Source organism: Caloenas nicobarica, chromosome 12 (genome assembly GCF_036013445.1).
Source record: "Caloenas nicobarica isolate bCalNic1 chromosome 12, bCalNic1.hap1, whole genome shotgun sequence".
Taxonomy (NCBI): Eukaryota; Metazoa; Chordata; class Aves; order Columbiformes; family Columbidae; genus Caloenas; species Caloenas nicobarica.
The window spans coordinates 21192337-21218755 of record NC_088256.1 but is presented as its reverse complement, the minus strand read 5'-3'; the positions used below and the strand labels follow the sequence as shown (position 1 = coordinate 21218755).

The 26419-nt window shown below is 42.7% G+C and overlaps 1 protein-coding gene across 1 annotated transcript; it reads left to right on the top strand.

The window, feature by feature from the left end:
• Positions 1-19583: 19583 nt before the first annotated feature.
• TENT5D (terminal nucleotidyltransferase 5D) lies at positions 19584-25799 on the top strand. The gene is made up of 2 exons (XM_065643494.1): positions 19584-19652; positions 24609-25799. The coding sequence occupies exons 1-2, from the start codon at positions 19584-19586 to the stop codon at positions 25797-25799; spliced, it is 1260 nt and encodes a 419-aa protein (XP_065499566.1).
• The last annotated feature ends 620 nt before the right edge of the window (positions 25800-26419 follow it).

The following is a 26419-nucleotide window of genomic DNA, read 5'->3' as shown; positions in this document are numbered from 1 at the left end:
CAGTGATGTCAAAGAGAAGTCAAACTGACCTGATTATCCACAATGTTAGAGAACAAAGCGGCAAGTTACTCAGAAATAGGAGCATATCATGTTTTCCCTCAATCAAACCTGAAAAATTAAAAATCAGCTTCACACAGCTGACACAGGAGGGAGCCAACTGGGTTCAGCGCTGCTAATGGAGCCAAATTCCAGTTTAAATCCCTCTTCCCTTTGGACTGCTGAAGAAATATCCTACTGGTGATGGGCTTCTCTCTGTCTTTCACCTTTTCTCGGGAACACAAACCTCCTGCAAAGCTGAGCATTTACAAACTGACGCACGGAAAGCGCATCCATTCCTTCTCTCTTACACAGCAGCAGAGATGCTCAGACACTATTTCATACCCTTCGTCTAACGTCCTGCGCGGGAATTAGAAGGAAAAACAAAGGCAGCAGGACTTTAAGGACATTCCCCAAAATCAGTCTGATTACCTCTGACTTCCTTACTGCCTCCTCAAACTCCCTACGAATCATGCCCCTGTTAAAGAGCCAGGTTAAATTTAGATATAATCAAGCCATGAAATCCTCGCAGGTTGAAAACCATGTTGGTACCATGAGGCTGCTAGTAGAGAGGATGTTCTTTAAAAGCTGAGTGTTAGTTCAAGTGAAATTTAAGGTCACAAAGTTCAGAGGGCTGGTCAGTTTGAAGAATAAGCTTAACCAGATATAACACCTCTGAAAAATTGCAAATTATTGCTTTCTAATTTGAAAACAGTACTTGTCTAGAGGAACTAGCCTGTCAGGTTTTTGACTCACACTATCGTTTATTCCATGTTTCGGAAAACAAACAAACAAACAAACCAAAACCTTTCAATGGCAGGAGGATTGTAAATGAAATATTGCCAATGAAGCTCGATCATTGCCATGGCAACAGTGCAGCTGTGGTCATGTCACAAGGAAAATAGATTTTATTGCTTTGCGATTCTTTGCTCGGCTGCGTGTCAGTGAACAGCGTGTGAAGTACGAGGGTTCCTGTTGACTCAACGGGAGACGGATTTCACCCTGTTATTGAAGTACAGCTATGCCAGAGCACAGCATTTACCTGCAAAAATGAATGCTTTGGGTGGTCTCCACCCTTCCATCCACCTGTTATTTCTGATCTTGTCTGCACATGGTATGGCTTATTCTCCATAGAGTCCTGACGCTTTTAAGAAGATTAAACTGCAGAGCAGATTTCAAGGATTATTGACCTGTTTATTATCAAATCCTATCAGTGTTGCCGTGATTAAGAGACAAGCAGCATTACTAGGGAAATAGAGTTTATTGGGTTTTTTTCCTGACATATATCATGGAATTTTTGTGATTAAAACCCAGAAAGAAACTTGGCAGAAACACATTACTGAGCATTTATGTTCAGCAACCTGAGTTAAATATCTTGTCTACTGTGGGTGCAGGTGTAGAGACACACCAACATGTTAGTAAAGATTGAAATGAAACTTATGTCTTTTTTTTATATTTGTGAACATTTTCATTACAATAGCATACTGAAAGTACATTAAAATATCTAAATTGCCTATTTCCTGCATGCCCGGTCTCCCTTGAAAGATCCAGTGAATGCAAATTCTTTTAGTTTATAAATGCCTTGTATTTAACATGCTGAAACAAAATACCTGTTCTTGGCAGCTTGTTGCCTTTGGGATTTTCCAGTTCTGCTCCATTTTCATAATTCCTCAGCTGGCCAGAAGCTGCATTTTGGGACAGAATGAGACATCACTTGGTGCTAAGACCCTCCAGCCTGTCTCATCTAGAAAAAAAGGAATAGTGAGAATTTTGATGTTTGAGTCACTTATTTGGCCTCCTCTTTGAAATGAATAAAGCTGTTGACTAATCTCTGAACTATCGGCACAGACCTTCTGCCTCTGTGGAATGAGGAGTTTGCTGTATCCCATGGTTTCGAAAGACAGAGATGCGGTTGTTGGCTTTTTCCAGCCAATAAAATGTTAAACAAATTGGTTTACCTTACTTCAAACGAGTCACGGATTTCCAGCACTGACCGCCCACTTCTCATTTGGCTGAAATCGCCCTGCACAGCCACTGTTTCTGAATTATTTCCTCCTGCTTTTTGCATTTGAATTCTCGATGTGTCCATTTTAGAGCCTCGGCCATTTCGTACCCTGAGTTACCTACTCTCAATTCTCAAACCTCTTCCAAAAGAAGCAATTTAAAGCCAACCTCCTGCTTCCTCCCCTCACCTTCCCTCCTCCACAATCTCCATCTCATCTTCAATGCAGCAAACATTTATTTTTCCTTAAATTTTATTGAGTTGTGAATTATGTGTTGCTGACTCCATAGCACTCTGGAGAAATAAAACTGACAAACTAAGCTGCACAAGACGATGAGCTAGAAAAGAAGTGAACTGAAAATATGAAAAAAAAAAATTATTAAATAAGAGTGCTGAGGAACTACAGTAGAATTCAATTTCAAACACGATGGAGCTGTATAGATTTGCCATTTTAATGCACACACTTACAGGTGGTGATGGCTTTTAGGACTGGAATGAGGCAGCGAGGTTTAAAACATTTGTTACACAAATAAAATTCTCCCTGTCTGCCCACGGGGTTTCAGCCCAGTCTTTCTCTTGCTCTTATTCTTCCTTCATCACGCCCCTTTGCTGTCTCTTTTTCCCTTTCCTATATTTTTTTTCCCCTTTCCTATTTCTTTTTCCCCTTCTTATGCCCTTTAATATGCAGGTTTGGACCAATATAGTAGTTGCCACAGGTTGGTTGGTTATGATAAACTCATCAATGCAAAGTGTTACAAATAGCATTTGGTTGATGTCTTTCAGCTAAGCCTAAAGAAATAGGTGTTACTCTTCATTATTTGTAAAAAGAAACAAAGGTAAATTTTATTTTCATGATACCTGAGGTCCCATATTGCATAAAACCCCCAAACATTGGATCTTGTTATAAAATGACTCATTTCTAAAATGGTTTTGAAACCAAATATTTTTAAACCAAACTTTTCTGCTAGGTATAAAATACATAAACACAGCTTGCTTTTTATTCTCCTGATGATCAAACACGGTGATTTCGAGATAGCAATAATTCTGCTCTACTCAATGAAAGTCTCACTACATGTGACGGTTGCAAGACCAAACCAAATGAGCTTGTCTGCGTTGGTTTGTGGACTGTGACGCCAGGAGCGCCTTGCAGTGAGGATCAATTTTAATCACAATAATTGATCAGTACCCTTAGTCATTCCTTATGTCAGTCACGCTCGATGCACAGAAGAAAGTAAATGTTAAAAAGAAATTCAGGGGATAGAACACAAGAAGTAAATGTAGGTGTGACACAAACACTAAGGGTGAAGAGGTGATGGCAAACTATGGGTCTGCCCACTTGGGTAAACGTGGGTGTTCTTACCACGTACCTGTGGACGTAAAAAGACTTGTCAATCTAGGCAATATTTTGCACAACATACTATGTGTTTATAAATCCCAAAATAAGCATTTCCATGATTCAATACACTCGCTATTGGTATAAGGCAACAACAGGAGACCATGAGGTTGCCACTAATGGTGACTGAATTTAAATGTTGCTTCGTCCAGTGCCCAAGTCCTGGTTCTTCTTTCCCAGAGATCCTTCTGTAATATTTTGATTCAAAAGATGCCATTGAAAATGGATAAAATTAAGAGTTCCACAGAAAACTCACCAAAAATTGTTCTCATTTAGAGTGAATACTGGAAATTGTGAAATTTTCCAGGGAGAGTCCAACAATTCATGCTTTAGAAAAAGCTTATTTCCTGTTATTTTTATATATTTTTTTAAATTTATTTTTTTAAGTATGGGGGTTGTTCTTATGCCAGGATGTGAAAAGCAGGCAGCCAGAGGGCATAAAAGCATCAGTTCAATAAAATCATTTAACTCTCCAATACCGGCATTAATTATCTGATTCTCTACCTCTGAGGTCCACCAGAGCAATGCACTTGATTTGAAAATGAAAACAGGGCACTCTTTTTAAGTATAAATAAGGTAAAATGTAACAGGAAATTGATTTATTGGGGCACAACCCTCCTGCTAACACTTGAGAAGGATCCTCTAGGGCTCCAGATCCAGGAACTTGCTCATTGGTCACAAAATATTTTGGGATAATAAAATGAGCCGTGCATACATGCAGCATGTGTGATATGTATTCCTGCTATGGTAATTTCAGTCAAGATTTTTCTTGCTCCCAGATCATGTAGTTTTCAGAAGAACTGGTGTAAATCTAAGCTAGATCTTTCTGAAAGCAAATGTACAGTGAAAAACCAAAGGATCCTACATCACTGGGTCATTTTTTTTTTAATAAATTTTGCCCCTGCTCTATTACTATGAATTTACTGAATAAGCTTCATTTCCAGCTTATCTCTGCCAGTAGGACTGACAAAACCATCTACTGAGCTTTAGTGGTCATGTTCTGTAATGGGATGTTGATAGTCAATTTAAAATAAGGACATGGGGTTTCACTCCCATCAAAACCAGATGCAACAAAATGGACTGCTAGTTCTGAAAATGATCTGAAAGTTGTTTTTATTCCCCAAAATGTTTCATTTCTTTTTTTCAATAGATTAATATTTAGACTTCGAAAACACTCTGTCAACCACTGAACAAATGAGAAGCCTGGGACAGAATTAAGGAGAAAATTAAACTCAGTTAATATGGCAGGGAAGTGATTTTTCTTCTGGAAAAAAGAAAGACTAGAGGAGATGGGCAGTAAAAAGAACCTGCATAGAAATAAAAATGACAAAATCATTTATTTAAAGAAATGAATGTTGCTTTCAATAATAAATCAATACAATGCCCAGGAATGGCCCTGCCAGCCTAACAGGTTGTGTAGCTGTGGTTAAATTCAGCTGTTGCGTTGGAGGAAGACAAGAACCTCCAAAGGATCACGGAGACTGCTCTACATTTTTGCATTTTATTTTGGGCGACTTTTGAGAAATAATAATATGCAATACTTTTAGGGTTTTTTCCCTTTTTTCACAGCTGAAATGATGTTTTCCCAACTATCTGTCTCCCCTGCAAGGCAAACAACACTGTAAAGCTAGGCTGAATAAATTAGCCAAAGTTTTTTGAAGGTTCAGTCATTTTTAATCTGTAATTATTTGCTCAGAGGGAAAAAAAAAGCCCTTGCTTATTGTAGCAGAAATGTGACTGATAGGGCAGAGGGCAGACTGGGAAAAGACCCAAAGGTCTTTCAGGCCTGGCCTTTCAAAGGTGATGATTTCCTCACTCCTTGTGACCACGAAACCTCAGAAACCTCCGTCAGTGCCTTCTTCAGACCCACCGGATCGCAGGGTGGTTGGGGTTGGAAGGATCTCTGGAGATCATCCAGTCCAACCCACCTGCTAAAGCAGGTTCACCAGAGCAGATCACACAGGGTCGCCTCCAGGTGGGTTTGAATGTCTCCAGAGGAGACTCCACAACGTCTCTGGGCAGCCTGTTCCAGGGCTCTGGCACCTCAAAATGGAGAAGTTTCTCCTCATATTCAGATGGAACTTCCCGTATTTAACTTTGCACCCATTGCCCCTCATCCTGTTGTTGGGCACCACTGAAAGGAGTCTGGTCCATCCTCTGACACCCCCACCGGTGGGGATTGATGAACAGCATGAATCTTTACCAATCAATCAAATAACAACATCCTAAATCAACTCACCAGCTCCCCATAAAGTTTTGCTACCACGCCTGCCTGTGCTTTACTGAGTATTTAAAAGATGTTTTCCTAGTGATGATCAAAACAAATCATTATTCTCTATACGGTATTTGTCTGAATGGTCTATACTCTAAAGGAATTGCTTTTGCTCTGTATTTCTCATTCTTTCTGATTGCTACAATATTGCACAAGACAGTAAATGATAATATCAAGCTCCAATATAGCTCTTATCATACAGAGCCCATGGAACGATTCTTTGTAGCACATGAATACTACTAAAGGCCCTGGCTGCTTCCCTAAGCCATTTGAAATACCATGAAAATGGGATCCGAGCTTTTCCCATTTTGTGGATGTGGAAGCTCCCAAAGGTGTTCCTGTCTGACTGTCCTGAGTCTTTCCCCCTTTCTCTACAAAGCAGCAATCAGGACACACTCAGGCAGGAGCAGATTTTGCTCCAAGTCGTCTTCGAAATGCGCAAATAATTTCTTCCTTGCCATTTTCTCCCTTGAATTTCTCCGCATGCCTTCCTGTACTCCCTGCCTGCTTCCACTGCTGCCTCTTTGCGCAGGGACCCTTTGGGGCCGTATCCTGATCTCCTCCCCTGTCCCTTTTGTAGAAAGAAAAGTTCAAGAGGCTGCTTGACTGCAGCCATGAGCCCACAGCTCCTGTGAAGGCACCATCAGTGCTTCAGAAGTCACGGTCCTTGAGGTAGTTTCACAGGACCTTTAGTCTTGCTCCTAATCTTTGTGCTGGAGGACATCCTGTGATGCCCAAGGATCTATTTTTTTTTTCGGGAGAAATGTTTCAGTGGATAATGTGAATTTATAGCCAGTTAACGCTGTTATAAGAGCACAAACAAGGAGAGGATGCTATGAAAGGTAGAGCAGGATGTGCAGCCAGGTGTGACAGCATCTGGGGACGTTTCCAGCTTTCAGCCCGTAGCCAAAGCGTGTGGTCCAGGTTGCAAAAGGGCCCCTGGTGGAGAAGCAGCCTGTACAGAGGGACATGGTGCTGTTGTGTTTCATGTGCTCCCTCGAGGGCTCCAGGCTGGCTGGAAAAGCCCCGCAGCAGGAGATCACCTGCGCTTGAGGGTGACCAGCAGGAATTTCATGACGTAGTTTGAGTACCAATGCAGGGAGGCATTTCAGTAGCTTCTCCACTCGTCTACAGTATTTCGGCAGGATTTCATTCTCATCCCTCAGGTGCTCCAGAATGCCCTACACACACAATCAAATTATTTGAGCTTTACTAGGAGAGAAGATCGGATTAGCAGCTGAACAAGGCAGATCAGGTTATACATTTCTGTGCAATTTTATTTTCTTCCCTGCCACCGCAGGGATATGTATGAAGGGGCACATACATAAAAACACCAGCATTTGCCATCCAGGGAGATCTTGTTATAATGGCCACAAATTCCTTCGTTTATTTGGGATCTGATAAAGGGGTCGGAGGTGAAAGGCACACACAGACGCTGTCTTTCCTTCTGACAGAACAGTCAGGAAATAGCATTTTTCTGATCTTTCCAGCTGTCCATCGATGACAAATTGCTTCCATTTAGCCCAGCTTTGGCTGGTCTGAATATATCCTATTTACAAGTGCCCCAAGATTAGTTCAAGTTGCTCCAGACTTCAGTGTGCTGACGTTGGAGGAGACGAACAGAAGTAATTTGCTGATTCACCATAACAATTTTCATAAAATATGAGTCAGGATTTTCTTCTTTCATGTACTGATGAAATTAGGTTAGCATGCTTTGCTGAGCACTTAGCTCTACTATGTGTGTTCCCAGTGGCATCTAATGTTCCCGCAGTATATTTTTGGAAGTATAACCAGATTTCTGAGGGCACATATTCTCCTGTTTCCCTTGGCTTCTCAATAAACTGACATTCACCACTCTGTGTCTTGAATTAGAAGCCTCTCCTTCACTCCATTATATAGTCAGGATACCAAGTGGATTTTCTGCAGGTTCTCACCTGTTGAACTATTAAATCTCCATTTAAATTCTCTGCTGACGTGGGCTTCTGCAAAATGGGACAGCTGGAGTGAAGTTTGCTGAGTGTCCAAGGATCCACACTCAAATTACAGAGTAATCAGTAAGATCCAATTATCCTGCTATGGCTACTAAATGGTAGCAAACAGGCAGGGACAGTACAAATTCCTTCCAAAATCTGGACAAGCACTTCCCGCACATGTTGTCTCAGAAGCGCACACTTAAAATTAAGGCCACGAGGATTTTCTTTTTTCCCCACTCAGATGATTTCCTTTGAGACAGAATATATATCATTCATGACATGAATTTCTGGAGTTTTGGGAGGAAAACGTAGTCCTGCAGTGGAATTTTCCAAAGGTAAAGATGATTTTCTTCCACCTCGCTGAACCACAGAGCGGGGAGCTAAATGCGCAGGATATCTCAGATCTAAATACACGCGAGAATTGGGAAGTGTAGAGCAGGATCTGACCTTTACAGTTTCAAGCTTGGTAATCTCCAGCATTTTGCAACTGCCTTTATTGCTGTCACAGCTTGAACTTGTTCTGCACATCAGAATCCTTATGAAATTCAATAAAATCTAAAAGCAGAGCTGGACCCCACTGTCACAGTTGAAGATTTAGGTGCTGTTATTCTAACAAAACATGACCTTGCATTAGGTTATCACTGCATGCTACGGACCTTGAGCTTTGCATTCATAAAACCTGAGAAAGGGCACAGTTCCAAGTTTCTGTGAAAAATTGGCTGTGCTTCTAAAATTTTATTCAGCAAGAAATGAGTGCTGTGCGTCACCAGTCAAAAGATGACTAAGCTCTGGTTATAAAGGATACAAATGGTAAGGATTTACAGCTAGGTTATCCCACTTTTGACTCCTATTAAGTAATACCTTACTTCTTAACCAATGAATTAAGAGATAAGCAAATCTTTAAATGAGGTGTTTGCTCAAAAGCTTTGCTGATGAGAAATGTATTTATGTGTATATTAAGTGCTTTCTTGAATTAGGGCCAAAGTCAGAGGAGGCAGCAAGAGTCCAGGCTTTGGGGAGCATTTCTTGCACATCACATCTGCAGAAGAGACCTGGCCTCAGACGTTACCTTTAAAACCCTCATTTCCAAAACAAACAAAATGCTCTGGGTGAAATGCCTACTTTACCGAACCCAGCAGCAAAAGTGCCAGCAGCCTCAGTGGCCCCAGGATGTCACCATACAGACGTCCTTCTCCTTCACTCGGCCTCCTGCTGCTTTTTGACTTGTTGAGAAATGTACCGCTGCCAGCGCTGTGATCGTGTCCCTGGCCTGCCTGCCTGTGGCCGGTCACAGCAGCCTGGTGACATCACGATGGCACAGATTTACATCCGCCTCCTCCAAAATGCGCAAAGGGGCAAAGGCACAGTTCCAAGAAAATCCAGCTTTCCCTGCCTGACATTAAATTAGGTTTATCAGCCATCAAACGTAAGCTTTTCTCTGTATTTTAAACACTATTCCCTTACCCAGCCGTGCTGTGATGCTGGCAATTACCTAGTGATATAGAGTGGAAAAAAATAAAGATACGTAGCTTTTACTTAGTAATTCACTGTGTGCAAAGTGAAGTAGAACCATTAACTAATTAATTTGCCCAATTAATTACTCCATAGCTACATATAGTGGTTGGGCAGAGCTGTGGGTTTCATCCCGCTCATCCCTCCGGCTCGACTGTCCTGGGCCCGAACACGGCAACTGGAAAAAAAGACAGTTGTTGGAGCTGAGAACTGGTTTGTGTTTGGAGTTTATGAGAGTTCTGGAAGTTACAAAGAAATAATAAACTAAGAAAAGAAATCATAAACTAAGAAAAGAAATCATAAACTAGGAAAAGAAATAATAAATTAATATAATAACAACTCATTTAAATAGAAATACTTTTCACAACTAGGAATTTAAACTAACTTGGTGTTTACGATATAAAATTAAGTCAGCACATAAGCAGGATTCTTTAATTACAAAGTGCTTTGTAATTGCTGCAATTGCTTTATCACTGGAGTCATAAAGCTGTTTGCAAGAAGAAAGAGACACTGACGATGTTTTTAAGGGCTCTAGAGAGTAACAGCTGGTTTGGGGGGTTTTACATTTAACAAGGGTCATATTTCATTGCTGCAGATTCTTTTGAGATAAAAGGTTAAAATCTTGCTTTGGTGTAATACCCAAGAGCCAGCCTAGAAGTATCTGGGTTCTGTAAGTTTAAGTCCAAACATGGCTATGTAAGGTTATTAAATATATTCGCCTATGATAAAATGCAGCTTAAAATACTTTAATAACCTTTTTTTGCCAAGGTCTGCTCATTGTTGTGAGTCACCGTAGTACTAAATCTGCACTTTTTCAAAAAGTAATCATGGCTTACCCATTCGGCATAGTTTCTCAGAACAGTAAATTATCTCTCATTTTAGTTCTGCGTAGTGGCAAAAAGCAAACTTACACACTGTACAATGGCAAACATAAGGTGTTTAGTATTACGGTGGAATGGAAATTAACAAAAAAGGCACAGATGCCATAAGCCCATCCCATGTAGGGTTTTATGCCACCCAGCCAGTTAATCGATCTAAGATAATCCATTTTAGAAGCCCCCAGTGGGAAAAACCTGCTTTCCTAAATCTGCTGTTCACAACTAGAACTGAGTCAGTGACATCACATACGGAGTATGTGGATATGGAATGTGTACAGAGGGACCCGTCTCCTGGCAAAGCCGTGGCGGGGGGAGATCTTGGTCCCACAGCCGAAGACCCCAGGGGCCGCTCCGCTGCGGGAAGGGCTGCGCCGCAGGTACGGCGGAATTTGGGGGGGTCAAGCGACCAAAGTGCAGCTGCTGGTGCTCACATCACTGATTCTTTTGCATGAGTTTAGCTAAATCACCTTAACCCTTCTATTTGTAACCCTGAAACTTCAGATTTCCTTGCTCAGATTCCCATGGCAACTTTATGTCCTCTTGCTATGCATGGATATGTATGCAAAGTATATATATATATATATTTCTCCAGTGTATAACCAGGTGAGGGTCTGACCTCAGCTGAGCCTTCCTAGTGCATCTGTATCACAAATAATGAGGCCAAACTCACCAGCTTCTCATGCAGGAAGGATCTTGAAACCAAAAAAGTTTTGTTCTGACATTTCTCGGGGTTAATGAGCCGAGAAATGGGTCACCAAAGGCTGAAACCATCTGCTACCAAGTGACAAGGACCGTCCCTCGCTGGGCGCTGGGCTGACAGGACACAGTTTCCCATCCCGTCGCTGTTGGGGAGATGGACAACGGACGGGGGGTTTGCAGCAGCGAAGGGCAGGGCCGGGGGGGTCTGCACCCTGCTCTGCCGTGGGAAGGAAAAGCCAGTCGTAAGGTCAATAGAAACACAGAAGCATTTCAGTTGGAAGAGACCCTTAGGATCATGGAGCCCAACCATTAACTCAACCCTGGCACTGCCTCATGTCCTGAGAACCTCATGTCCGTCTGTCCAGCCCCTCCAGGGATGGTGACTCCAGCACTGCCCTGGGCAGCCTGTTCCAATGCCCCACAGCCCTTTGGGGAAGAAATTGTTCCCCAGATCCAACCTCAGCCTCCCCTGGCGCAACTTGAGGCCGTTTCCTCTGGTCCTGGCGCTTGTTCCTGGGGAGCAGAGCCCGACCCCCCCGGCTCCAAGCTCCTTTCAGGCAGGTCAGAGATCAGAAGGTCTCCCCTCAGCTCCTGTTCTCCAGCTGAACCCCCAGCTCCCTCAGCCGCTCCCCATCGCACTCGTGACACCCACAGGAACGCATTAAATACAACAGCCCCTCTTCCCTGGTGCGACGTTCGTGTCTCGGGCCCCGGGGCAGCGGGGCAGGGGCGGGGGCGGCCGCTCCGCCGGGCTCTGCGTGTCCCCGGGGCCGCGCCGCCTCACTCGCGGCGGGGCCGCCTCCCCCCTGGCGGGGCCGCCTCCCCCACGGCGGGGCCGCCTCCCCCACGGCGGGGCCGCCTCCCCCCTGGCGGGGCCGCCTCACCCCCGCGGGGCCGCCTCACCCCCGCGGGGCCGCCTCACCCCCGGCGGCGCGCGGCCTCCCCCGTGAGGCGGCGGGCGGGAGCGCGGGCGGCGGCCGCTTGGCGGGAGCCCCGGCGGCGGCGGCCCCACCTCGGGCCGTGTGACGCGCGTTGCCATGGCCACCGGTTTACGCTCCAAGGGCCGGCGGGGGCGGAGGGAGGGGCGGGCCGGGCCGCTTCAGCACCAAGGCGGCCGCGGACAGCAGCAGCGGCGGCGGCCCCGGCTCGGCGGCGTCTCTGCCGTGCGGGAGCAGCGCCGGGGCCTGCGGCGGAGCAGCGGAGCCGCCCGCACGGTGAGTCCCCCCACAGCCGCCCCGAGGGCCCGGCACGGGGGTGGGGGTGCCCGGCGAGACGCGGCCGGTGACCCCTCGGTGGTTCCCGGGAGCGGGGGCGCGGAGGGAAGCGCTGCCGGAGCCCGGCGGGGCCGTGCGGGGCCGGGCGGCCGGTGCCCCGGAGCCCGAGGATCCCCCGGTCCGGTACGGGGAGCAGCCCGTGCCCGGTGCGCCGGGATCCAGAGGATCCCCCGGTCCGTTCCGGAGCCGGTGTGAGCAGTCGGTCTTAGTTACAAAACTTTATAAAACCTGGAGCGATTGCGTCGGGTTTGGCCTTCTGCGCCTCTTTGCAAGGCGTTTTCCCGTAAAAAAAACTTTATCAACTTGTAGAAAGAGCGGTTTGGCACAGCCGGAGCTTTGGGGGGGGTTCTCGTGGCACGCGAGCTCTGTCTTACTACGGGTGTTCGTTTGCATGAGTCCCAAAAGCCTCTTGAATTTGAGGCAAGACCTTCCTCACCAATTAATACTAGAATTGGTACAAGTGCAGTGTTCACTGCTCACTGTCCGATAGATGCTGGAAGCTGTTATCATCTCATCTGGATGGCATAAATTAGCATCTTAGGCCTTTTCTAGGTGTTCAGAAAGGGCCACTCCGGGGAGGTCAGACCGGTCAGACTGGGATTCTCTGCCCCGAACTATTAGGAAGTGCTTTTCAGATAAATCTGCCTGCCTGCAAAACAAAACCAATTTCCAGCAGCTCAGGGCCAGTATTTTGTCTTCCCAGCCGGGAAATCACTCTCCTGTGCTCACTGCCTTCTCCCATCCACACGCTGTCTCTTTGGTACATCTGTTAAGCCCTTGCAAATCTTTAACCGTATTTATTATTCCATTAAAAAGAGCATGGTTGACTACACAGGTGTACACGTTGTCTTCCACGTGCTGCATTAACAATAACAGTTTGTTTCGTGACTCCCATAAAAAGCAACAAGGTACGTATGAATAGTGGATGCAGATCGCTGCTAAAGGCCAAGAAATTAGTAATTAGATGGAAGTGAAGCTGCAGCAGGGACTTTCCCACACTTCGTGCTCCTGTCTTCTCCTTAAAATACAGAGTCAGATGTGACTCGTGTGTATCCCATTCAGAAATGTAAAAACGATCCCCTTGTCCTTTTGTCCTCCTGTGTGCTGTGGCTGCAGCATCCAGGAGTAAGGAAAAAGGGCTTGATGTGTGGAGGGGAGAACAGCACAGCCTGGCTTATACCTTCTGCTCCTTTGTATCTTGCATTCCCACAGCTTAGTTTAAAGAGAACAGTAATCATTCATTTAATTTGCTGTTGTAGCAGACCTTTGACCTCGTGGTAGTGTTGCTCGCACACCGTCCCTGCTCAGCTATCCATTAGAGGCATAACTTTACAGTAAATTTAGTTTTGTTGCCTCATTAGGCATCAGACATACAGCCCTGTACTAAGGACTATGTGCTCTATAATGATTCAGCTGCCAGAAAGAGGGACGTCTAAAATCGACCCTTGTGAGCAAAGGCCTGAACTTAAGTTCCTGCCCTGGAGAGCGTGTCAACAGCTCCTGCTCAAGTTCAGAAGTAACTGCTGACGCAGTAGGCTCTGATAATTCATGAAACCACTATAAACCAGGGAGAGATAAGTGGACCAAGTTCCTTGAAAGATCACATTGAAATCACATTGAGAGTGAGTTATTTTGGAGAGTGAATTAAGCCACATTTAGGCTGGCAGGGGAAATGCATTCATTAATTGATACTCTTTGAAGGCATGAAATTCTACTTGTGTTTTCAAAATGCTCCTTGTCCGGATTGGTTTCATGGCTTTCCCAGTTCTGCGCTCTGATGATCGGGCTCCATCCCCTGCCGGGTCACCCTGAGATTGTTGGCAGCGTTTGTTGGAGTCCCAGTAACTTGATAATCATCTGCAGATCGGGATGGTATTTGTTTTATGGATGTATCGGTGTATATTTTTGACACCCACTAGTTTCAATGGCACAGGATGAAGCCCAAGGAACAGCTACAAGATTTGTAGGCAAACTCCAAATCTAGCCATAAAACTATAGGTGACGTGGAGTGAGGGATGGGTTGGTGGGACTGCGCAGAGTAGAAATGATGCCCCACCACACACATACTGGGCCAGTCCTGCTCTCATTTACACCAGAGCAATTTCTGGTGTGAAACTGAATTTGTGCCACTGGGATGTAAATATTTAAAAAAAAAAAAAAAAAAAAAAAAAAAGCAATCTTTTGGAATTTACAGTCTGTCTTTTCCCCCTTTCCAACTGTAGATAGCTGTAAAATTTGACCAGAATATTGAACATGGCTTCTTCATGTTGCAGAATTGCTCACAGATAAACTATTAGTTTGTTTTTCTTTTTTTCTAAGCAAAATATTTTTGTGGCTCAAAAAACCATTTCTTTCAGTACATATTAACAAAAGAATGGTTTTCCCTCATAAAACTCTACAAACCGGTACAGCAGATGTCAATTTGTGTCAACATCAGCTGATTTTCTTCTCCATTACCCTTTCTGCTGGACCTTTGCTTATCTAGCAGGTCCTGTCTTTTTGACATCCAATGTCACGTTGAGTGTTTTTTCACATCTGGTGATAGCGAGCTTGACTCAGACTTTCTCAAAAAATTGGTGCCTTCATCCGCGTGATGGTCATTATGCATTATTGATAGTGATGGAAAAGTCACGAATACACACAGCTTTGCTGCAGGGCCTCAGCCTTTTTCTTTGGTTTCTCATTGCTTTATCTTCTCTCTGCATTTTAGTCAGAATGTCAACACATTTCATGCTGCCCTCACCAGGAAACAGTAGCAGAACCCTCGTCTTGGTGCTGCAGCCACAATCCTTTTTCCTGATGTAATTCGAGTGGAGTTATGCTGGTTTTTACTTTATCACAGAACTCTAAAAAACATTTAAGTTATCAAAACCCTATTTTCTAGGGGAATCCTAGCTCTTACTGATGCAGCATCAGGAGCAAACTCTTGTACAGCAAGTACTTTGAAGTTAGTAGATAATGAACATATTTTCCCCATTTTTACAATGTAACTTGTAAAATTGGGAAAATAATATTATAAAGAAATCCCATCGCTGTATTGTGTAGTCAGAGAATAACTTTCTGATATAAGTATGGAAATTCATTAGTAAAAATATGAATCATATGTTAACATTACAAAAACAAATAGTAATATAAACAAGCAGTGGAAGGCATAGAAATCTTTGAGCAGGACCCCAGCTTGTTCTCTTCCCAGTTTTATGAGCCACATTTCTGTGGGGTGCCTGGTCCTGGCTACAGAAGTTTCTTCCAACTCAATTTAAACTCATCACTTGCTTCAGCAGCCACAAGGAGCCTTTATTGGGAGGGATCCTAAACTGCTGAACAAACCAACCTGGAGCCTGTGCCCACAGTTCACGTCTTCTGCCAGAAAATGAAAATACTTCTGGAGTGAAACAGGATAATTGCTTCATAGGAAATACTGTTCTAAAATACACAGAGCAGAGCAGGAGTGATGCGGAGAGGGTTTTATGGAACATGAGTGCATTTCTCTTCAGCTTTCTGGCTCATCCCTGGGAAAACTCTCCAAATCCATTGTACCACTGTATGTACAACCAAAATCCACCCTCAATACTTCAATGGTTCATTGATGATTCGAGGAAAAAAAAAAGGAAAAAAAAAAAAACATTGCATTGATTGAATGAGCTAAATGCAGCTCCAGCAAGGTACAGCATTTTTGGTATGTCCAGGAAAAAAACCCAATTTACTGCATGTGTTGTGTTGGAACCCCCTCAAAACAGACACGACTGCAAACCTGGAGGTATCCTCTACTGCTTTCATGGCCACGTCTGTCCCACAAGGTGGGTTCTTGGGGACATTGCCACTTTTGTACCTCACCATGTCTCCCTTGATGAGAGGAGGAAGCCTCTGGAGAGTTTCTGAGGAGAGCCTTGACTTTGTAACGCCCTCCATCCCCTGCAAACAGCCCGGAATTAGGACTGTAATGGCACGCTGAATGGCTCATCCCTCTTCCTCTGGCATTTGAAGAGGAGAGGTAATTATGGAGATGGTTAATAGATGGAAAAGGAGGATTGTTTCATTCTTTACCTTGCCTGCTTTTGCTGCAGTTTAGTCATAATAATGAGAGTTTTTGAGCTTCGGATTGAGTCACTGGCATCTTGAGCGAGTAAATAGATTTTGGTGTGAGTCTGAGGAGCTGAGCAGAGCAATCATGGGCTGCTCTGGGAGCTGGTGGGCACAAAGGGGAAGGCAAGAATTTCTGGAGAGGGGAGAGGATCCTTGGCTCTCGTTCCTGCCGACTCGGGGAATCACCTTGACATGCCCCACGGCAGATGATGAAGAGTCCAAACAACCTTTACGCCCACTGAAGCCCTCAGGAGATGCAGGAAGGAACCCAATAGGTTTGAGGATCCATGTCCCTCATGGTGGGACCAGGGGGTGGAGATATCAGCAGCAGTGACCACCTGGGAACATGCTCTCCAGCAGAGTTGGTGACACGGTGTGTTGGAGGGGAACCCTACGGCGTTATCTCCTACACCCCGCTGGTTCTCATTATCGTCTTTTGCTCGTTATGCACAGAGACAGAAGGGTAAAAGGCTTTGAAATGAGTTTGTTGGTGCGTATCGCCACAATTCACATTTTGAATTCAGGAACAGGAAAATATTATCTTGGAGACACAAGGTAATTGTTGACATAGTTGTTTTTATTTTTGTTTTTACTTCAGTTAGAAAAATCCTGGAAACCACGAGTACAGAATAATGAAATGATGCGCTCTTTCCTGTAATGATGGAGCCAATAAAAGGCAGCCATTGAGAATAATGTCCCAACAGCCAAAGCACTTCGTCAATCCCAACTGCTGCTTTTATGAACATATCATATAATAATGGGTGTTCTTCTACAAAAAAATATAAAGATCTCTCTCTCCTTCCCCTAAGGGGAGGCCATTAATTCTTCTCCAGTGTTAAACCATTCTATCATGATGATATACCCAGTAATGGATATCATATATCCATTAAACCTTCCACCCTCACACAGAAAGAAATAATAATAGTTCACTGTTAAAAGGACTAAATGATGTATTTCTTTTTTTAAAGTAACTGATTATATATTTGTCTGACTTTTCCTCCAGGAGGCCAGACTCCACATGCTGAGACTCTTTTATCTAAGCAGTCCAGAACCTCGTTTCCTTGTCACACAACTGGCTTCTCACTTCCAGACTAACCAGAGCTCAGCCCTTGCCAGAATTAACTCTTTATTCCCAGCTGCAAACATGAGCTGGCACTGCACGGATTTGGGGATCACGTCAGGGAACACACGTTCATTCAGTTAGTAGCTCATCATGAGTTGGAAAGCAAACGAAAGCTGCAGCCAGGTCCTGGCACAGCATGAAGAAACTGGGCTTCTGGCAGCAGTAAAGTCAGTATATTCAGTGACAAATATCGGACTGCTGTAGCATAGAGAAAAAAACCCATAATATTCTTAATAAATGAATAATACAGTCCATACCTCCTTGGGCTATTATTTCATTTTTTTCTGCGTGTTGCTCATATATTGACACTGAAGTCATACTTGGAAAATTATCTTTACTCAGAAGCATACAGACTTGGAGCATGGAAGATGAGGTTGTGGAGCACAGCTCGTCAACAAGGAGTAAATTAACATGTCAATTGAATCCTACAGCGGACAGGGCCTTACTTGGGATAGTTAAGGAACCTGGTATAGGTGTTGTGAACTTTGCAGAATGGAGAAAGAAAGCCTAAAAAACGCTATATAGCTGTCAGCATGCCTTTGAAATGACAAGTATTTTAAAAGTGCCTTTATGGTAGCATACAGATATTTACAAAAATAGTTGTAATTCCTGTGTAGCCAGTCCATGGGCCATTTGGTGGAAATTCTAGCACCAGGCTGAGTCCTGGGCCCACTGCAAATGAACCCACGACCTGCCAGAAAATGAGACCTTCCTGTCATCTGCGCCCATTTTTAGAAAAAACACGAAGCCTCTATGCAGTTCATAATATTTAATTTTGCTGAGTTGTTATTAGTTCTGGTTTTTCATATGATTCCACTGTGTCCCTGCTAATTTGCATGTCTATTAATAATACTAAATTCTTATTCAAAATCCCATTGAGAAAATTGCAAGTTCGTTAACATCCTTGCAGAGGATTAAGCATGACCTGAAACCCAGAGTCTTTAGAAGCATCTCTGTGCCTTTCCACTGCTTTTACCTTATCATTTCTGACTTAAAAGGCTATTGTTATGACTGCAGGACTGCCAAGTAGTAATGCATGATTTATTATGTACAGCAGGTGACTGGTAGTTAACATTTATCTCAAAATGACTGTTATTGTTTGTTGGGCTTTTTTTTTTTTTTTTCCTGCAGCTTTCCGTGGGAGGTTCGTGTTTTTGTCAGTGACAAGATGACAATTCATATTTTTACCAAAGGATCCAGTGAGTCATCCTATTAACTCTGCTGAAATACATGCTTGCCAATCATCCTGCCACGGTAAGTCTGTGGGATTTTACATTTTCTCTGGAAATATTATTCAGGAGTCAGTTATTCAGTCCATTGTACTCATTCAATACTACAAATAATCTTTGCCTGAAACAGTAACTTCTCAGTGATGACCACAGCCCCAGATAGACCAAATATTGCATATCACACCTATTTTTTTTTGAGTTATTAAAGTGTTTTGGAGCAAATCACTGTGCCTCATAGCATGCTGTTTACAAGGGCTTGGTTTGAACCTGGAGGCCGTGTAAGAAGGAGCCTCATGTGTTCTGGGAACTGATACAAAGATATAATATTGCTGGCCTCAAAAGTGTTGCCCTGTGAGGGGATCCACATGCAGGCAAGAAGGAGTGTACTGTGAGTCATGATGGAAAAATTTGGCATCCAAAAAAACCCCCAGATCTCCAGGATGACATAACATGGATTACGTATTCGTACTGGTTGCCCAAATTAAACTCCTTTGTTATTTTGTCCCTCCTGAGAACTCCCAGCTCATGGAGCCGATATCACGTAATGTTCCAGCAGAGGTGTAGAGGCTCCTCGGTCCCTTTTGCCAGCATTGGGCTGTAGGACAGGATGGCAGCCCTTGGGCCGTACTGCTCTGCAAATCACTTTTGTTTTGGAGAAAGGGCTGTGCAGGCTGGTACATCACTCCGTCGCTTTTCCCTCTTCTTTGGATTGGCTTGGAGAGAAGATAGGACTCCTTTTTGTCGATAAAAGTCCTTCCTTCTTTTTCACTTATTTGTTCTGCCCTTCCGTGGCACAGTCCAAGCAAACCTTGTTCTGCTGAAGTGTGTTTTGCACACTGTGCAGCCTTATCTCACCGGAGGAAAGCATATGGCCTTGAGTTATTATTTGTTATTTCAGGGTAACTAGATGGCAACTGTACTGAAAACTTATGGCAACTCATGCATTATCTCATGATAACAGGATAAACAAACAGTCTCTTCACTGCACGCATTAACATTAATGGAAGGAAAAACTCATGAAAAACACTGTCAAATCAGTTTAAATATGTCCCCATTTAGGATGCCCCAGATGCTTTACTGCTTCTACTTGTCTCATACACGTTTAAATTATGACTGGGACTCCTTCTACATTTGACATTCTTGCTTTCAGAGCTAATGCCAGCTGCAGTCCTAAATCAGTGAGCATGCAAAATACTTTAAAATGTCCAGCTTAATAAAGAAATGTATCTTTGAATTAAAATAAAGCTTTAGCAAGCTATCGTGGAAATCATTAATGATGCAGGTAATTTGTACGCAGGAAAACCAACACAAGATCTAAGGGGAGAATTGCAATAGTTACTTTGAGCATCTCTGGAGTAACCCCCAAACAAGACATTTTGCTTCATCTGCAAAAGGTCCACTCGCAACCGATTTTGAGTGCAAACAAAGTAACAACAATTGGGGCATTAAAATATTCCATGTAATTGTTGTAAACCAGACAAATCAGGGAGCGGATAAAAGCAAAGCGAAGAGAACGGAGCTAACGCAGCTGCACAAAAACTATTTCAGATGCATTCTGTTTGAAAATGCCAGCACATTGCAAACCCTTTGAAAATACACTGAAGCAACATTATGGAGTATATAAAAAGAGAATCTTAAACAGTTTATTGGTAAAATATGAGCTAAATTTGATGAGACTGCCCTCTAGACTGTAAGTATCTGTTTCCATGAAAGTTGTGTGGAACGTTAACATTGCAGATTTTCTTCATTCGGATGCAAAGCCAGATCTGCTCTTGTTTTTTGGATGAAGCTGGTGTACGGCAGAGTGCTAAGAGGTGGTTAACTAAACCCTTTAGCATCATTGTAAAAACTGAACTCAGAGCTGTTTGGTCCAAACCCTGCTGAACAAAATTAGAGCCTATAATTTCAATATAAAAATAAATAATAAAATTTAGAAAAACTGTGTTTCACTAAACATTTTTCCACATTGCATCCACTTCATCGGCTGAAGGTGACCACTCAAGGATGAGTTGGAGCTTCAATCAGGGAAACATTTTTCTAACCTTATAATAAGGATAATACATGATAAAACTTGACTAAGTCTGATCCATCTTATTCTGTGCTTCTCTAGCCAGAATATGTAAAATAAAACACCCTGAAAACTACTTTTTCTCATCGCTTTATCTGGTGGAGATCTTAAATCAGGGAGGATTCAGGGGCTGTGATCAAGTACAATGAGTTGCCTTCCCTCCATGCTCTGATCTCTCTTGTTTTACACGATGCTTTGACTAATTACAGCCTCAATGCTGCTGCTGATTTCTTATAACTGAGGCTTATTGCATTAATAGTAACTCCTGATGTTAGCCTGAGCACCTCGGTAAATAAATTTGCCGCTGCTTTAAGAAATAAAGTTCCTAGTGACTATGAAATTGCCTGAGATTTGTTCCTGTTGCCACACAAGATTAAGGAAAAGAACAAGAGAAAGTCCGAGGGAAGTGCAGGGTTATCTACTGGGTAGCAAACTGGAAGCAAATTAGTAAATAATAATAATTTTAAAAGTTGATTTAGGTCTATCTGGAAATCAATTATATTCTTGACAACTTAATTCCCATTTTTCCTAGGACGTTTTCCTTGTCAAAGGTGAAGGTATTATTTCAGCACAGAATTCTTAGTATTTATCATAAGACATTTCTCAGACATTAGTGTTGAGGCTCTGAACTCACAAAGCACCATCAAATTCTCCAGGAATCACTTTAGAGAAATGACATTTTGAGGCACGACTCTTCTACACAAAAGAAATATTTAACGACATTACCTTTTCCTGTCATTTTCAAATCTTAGTATATTGCAATAGAATCTAAAATGACTGAAAACATGTAGCAATAAAGAGAGGATTTCTAAGCTTATTTGGGGATACTTTCATCTTCTGAGTTTCAAAACATGTTTGAAGAGGGTCCCTCTGCTAAAAAGGGAACTGAATTTCAATATTCCCTTCTCTAAGCTCTTTCTTTTACATCACAGCATTAACCTTGAAAGGCTCCCTCAAACTTTTGCAATATGAGGCAAATCACGTAATGAAAAGTACTGCTTCTACAACAATTCTGGCAACTCTAAGTTTGCTACTAGATCATTAGAGCTGGTCCACCGTAATTGAGGTATTAATAACACAGATGACAAACATGGCAGCAAAAGAAGTTTATATAAAAACCTCTCCTCTCACCCTGCTCTCTGCACCCAGTGTTGTTCTACTTCCAAAATTCACAATGCCTTTCTTTAACAGCTCGTTTTTTTATGATAAGCATGTACCGGGATGTCATAAAGGCTATGAAGGATGGATAGAAGTTTTTCATAGTCATAGCTTGTGGTGATAAAGGAATAAGCATGGAATCATCATGATAAATAGCTAATGGTGGAGTCGTAAGCGTGTAAAATAGGCAGGGCAAGTTTTCTCCCTTTCAGCTCAAATGTCACATCTTCTAAATGCCTGCGGGAATATCTGCGCTTCTGAATATGTCTGCAGACGTATTTATTCGCATGTTATATAGAGAGAGTTATACACTACATAAACAATGTCAGGAACCGTAGGACTGAATCCAAGCCCTTCACACTGGAACTTCAGCAGCAATTAAACTCCCAACTTTGGTCCTGATTTAACCAACTTTTGAAGCATGTGTTGAACTTTAAACATATGGTTAGTGCCGTGCTTTGTAATGAGGCCAGGAAGGTGCTGGAAATTACATATGCTCTCGATTAGCTTACTTGGGAGCTGAAACTATAGTAGAAGTATGTGAAAAATAGCTCTGTAATATTCTCAAGCCATTTGTCAGTTCACAAGTTACTTGAAATTACTAAAATCTTTCAGAATGTGGAATCTGAAGGCGAGGGAGGAAATGTATGATAATGTACATATGCAGTCACAACTGACTAAGAAACAGCGTAGACTTTTCAGTAGTGTTATTACTTAGTATGATTTGACTTTATTTTTATTCTTGAGCTTTAGCTGAAAAAATGTGTTTTAGCCATCTGTCTGCAGAAGCATTTCCCGATGTTTCAGCAGCACGTTTGCAGTGCTGGCAGGTACCCAGAAATCATTTCCTCCACATGCTGGTGACTCCCTGCACCGTTCCTGATCACACCTGAAAACCACGCGAGTTTTGCATCTCCAGGCAGTTTTCTTCAGTCCCTCCAAGCTCCAGTTTGCACCAGCCGGGCTGGGAGACGCGGTTTTTTCTGAGCAGCGTCCCCAATTGCTGCCTTCTGAGAAACCACCAGGGATTCCATAACTTTTCTGTAGAAAATAGGTAATGAAGTTCAGTGTCATGCTATAAATCCCATCCTGCTTGTGTGCAGTATTAAGGAATACAGTGATCTTTATTCTTCTACTCTTTTAAAGTGCTCAGGTAGTATTTCAACAGCAATTATCTAAACCTTCTTGCTGTGTAACAAATAGTTTATTGTGATTGTTTTAAAACTACCTTCGGTTTCCCTGAATTCTCTCTGAACTAAGCTTGCACAAGCCCAACAAAAATATTCTTAAAACAAGCCTTATTTAGCACATGCAACATTAAAGCAGAAAGCAATATTATAATGTGTGTGCAGAAGAAAAAAATCCTTTCAGTGATTAAAGTTGTTTTGAGCATCTCTAAGCTGTCTAATCAGCAGCTTCCCGTGGGTTGAGGGTATCCACATCTGACTCGGGAGAGTAAAGAAATGCTCAGAATAACTGGGTTGACTCCAGAATTTTTTGCTGTCTTGAGTGATGAAGAAACATCCCGCTATGTCCATAAACATTCTCTCCCTTCACCTGTAGCTCAGAGCAGCAAACACAGCACGGGGGTTAGTCAGAAAACGATCAGTACATCCCAGCATCTGCCTGGGAGTTACCCTGTGATTTACGAAAGAATATTGCAAAACAGTGTGATAGGATTCAGCAATAGACCTTTCCAACTAACTGAGCATTAACTACCCCAAGAGAACAGAGGAAGTGTACGCAGGTGAGAGGGGACAAGGAATGAAGTGATGCCTGTGGATTCTGGAAGTTTTTTAGCTCAATGAGCTTTTCCTTTTCTGTGGTTCTTTAAATTCATTACTTACTGTAATCACACCTAATCATATAATACTATGATCGTGTTTAATCACATTCACAGTATGCCTAAATAACATTAAAATATAAGGCACTCAAATTCCCATTACAAAAATTTAATTAAAATAAAGTTTGCATATAGATTTTAAACCCCATGTTATGGGGTTTGCAAGTTTTTCTTTCTCATTACAAAATGTAAATAAATTATCCATGCCAAGGTCTATCTTCTTGTAACTATGATGATATGAAGACAAGATAGGAGTTTAAACTGAGGAATTCCAGAGCCTGATCTTTATCCCATGCATCCTGTAGATGTTTCTTTACAGGCTTTCGTGTGAGGTTTTCGGGTGTCAGTGCAGACTGGAAGGGGTTTTCTTAGCAGTTCTGCAAACCAAAACTTGCAGCATTGATACATTAACATGGGAACACGGTTAATGGGTTAGAAGGAAAATATTTTGCCTCAGGAACATAGTGGAAACGGTTTAACAGTTTTGGATATCCAGTTCTTGAAGAGTAACAAGTGGTATTAATATTAAAGTACACCCAAGGCACACGACTAGAGGAACAATAAACATGTTGCATCATTCCTGCTTTTTAAAAAAACCTCCTGGTCTTTCAGTAGTTTTAAGTAAGCAAGTCACTGAAGAGAGAGGGAGACTTCTAGGCAGGACAGGAAGAATCAAATCTGCTCATATCGCTCATTACAGCTCTCCACAGTGGAATTTATTTGGAGTTTCATTATAACCACCAAGTATTTCATTATATTAACCTTTGAGTAGTTGTGAACGAAGTCGATATGGTTTACTGCATTTACTTTGAGTCATGGATTATACAAGAACACAATGGTTTCTCAGCAGGATTAAAACCTGAGTATATTAAAATTCAATTAAAAGCCTGTGACAAGTGCAGAGGTTGACTCAGACCGTTAACTGGGGTTGTGTCTCTGCAAAACAAACTGCTTTGTCACTGCGCCAAGGAACAGAGATATATGTTTGTTAGTGAAATGTCTGGCTCTCTCATATTTGTGCAAGTTCTAACATTTTTCTCTTAATTTCTGTTTCTTCCTAGTTAGCTAACCAACATCACAATGACTGAGGACCTGGACCACAGGTTCAGTAGTCTCACCTGGGATCAGATTAAAATCCTGGATCAAGTTTTAGCTGAGGTCATACCTATTCACGGGAGAGGAAATTTTCCAACGCTGGATGTAAAGCTGAAGGATATCATCCACGTGGTAAAGGAACAGCTCATTGAGAAGCAAATCAACGTTAGAGATGTCCGCCTGAACGGTTCCACAGCCAGTCACATCCTCGTAAAGCAGAATGGAACCAGTTACAAGGACCTAGACATCATTTTTGGGGTGGAACTTCCAAGTGAGCTCGAGTTCCAGGTTGTTAAGGAAGCAGTGCTTAATTGCCTGTTGGATTTCTTGCCAAAATGTGTTAATAAGGAAAAAATCACTGCTCAGACCATGAAAGATGCCTATGTGCAGAAGATGGTCAAAGTTTCCACCGACCACGATCGCTGGAGCCTCATCTCACTGTCAAACAACAGCGGCAAGAACGTAGAATTAAAGTTCGTCAACTCCCTCAGACGGCAGTTTGAGTTTAGCGTGGACTCCTTCCAAATCGTACTGGACTCCATCCTAAAAGTTTACAGGGCAAGAGACTGCAAACTGACAGAAGACTCTCACCCCACCGTCATCGCCGAAAGTATGTACGGAGACTTCAACGAAGCGATGGACCACTTGAAATACAAACTGATTTCCACAAGGAACCCGGAGGAAATCAGAGGAGGTGGCCTCCTGAAGTACAGCAATCTCCTGGTGCGGGACTTTAAGCCAGCGGATGAGGCTGAAATTAAATCTCTGGAACGTTACATGTGCTCCAGGTTCTTCATCGATTTTCCAGATGTTGCTGAGCAGCAAAGGAAAATTGAGTCATACCTGCGCAACCACTTCATTGGGGAAGAGAAAAGCAAGTACGACTACTTGATGACTCTGCGCGGAGTTGTAAACGAGAGTACAGTCTGTCTCATGGGACACGAACGAAGACAAACTCTGAATATGATCACAATTCTGGCTTTGAAAGTACTCGGAGAACAAAATATCATCCCAAATGCAGCCAATGTAACGTGCTATTATCAGCCTGCTCCATATATCAGTGACAGAAACTTCAGCAGTTACTACATTGCTCACGGACAACCACCCATCATCTACCAGCCGTACCCATTTCACATACAAATACAAAGTGGCATCGTTTAGGAACACGATAACCTCCTCAGCACTTACACTCCTCTCTTTCCAGTTCTCTCTGTAATAAAGGCCTCATTCAAGCAAGTTTTATCATCACTTTTGATTTAAGGACATATTTTTGTGCGAGTTGCCAAAGTAATTTGGTTTGTCAATGTCTAAATCACCGTTAAGCAGATCGTAAAATAAGTGAAACAGCTGTCCTTACTCGTGATGTATTTATACCCCTACATATGTTTGGGCTATATATTTTTTTTCAATGAAAAGAGAAAGATATAAATTATACAAATTTTATAAAATGAAATGCACTAAGTCGGGGGTGTCAAGCTCGTTTTCACCGGGGGCCACATCAGCCTCCCAGTTGCCTTCAAAGGGCCGAACGTAATTTTAGGACCGTATAAATGTAACTACTCCTACATACGGTCCTAAAATTACGTTCGGCCCTTTGAAGGCAACCGCGAGGCTGATGTGGCCCCCGGTGAAAACGAGCTTGACACCCCAGCACTAAGTTCTGGGTTCTAAAAAATTCTTAAGCAAAATTCAAATAGTGGAAATGAAAAATTAAGCCAATCAAATACCTCTCAGTAGAAATGCCTGATTTTAGAAGTGATAACGTTCTGGGTACATTAAAG

Bases quoted from the DNA above. Each gene is read 5' to 3' on its own strand.
- TENT5D (XM_065643494.1), top strand. From the start codon at position 19,584: ATGACTGGGACTCCTTCTACATTTGACATTCTTGCTTTCAGAGCTAAT. The intron at 19,653-24,608 runs GTGAGCATGCAA...CTTCCTAGTTAG, and splicing joins CCAGCTGCAGTCCTAAATCA to CTAACCAACATCACAATGAC.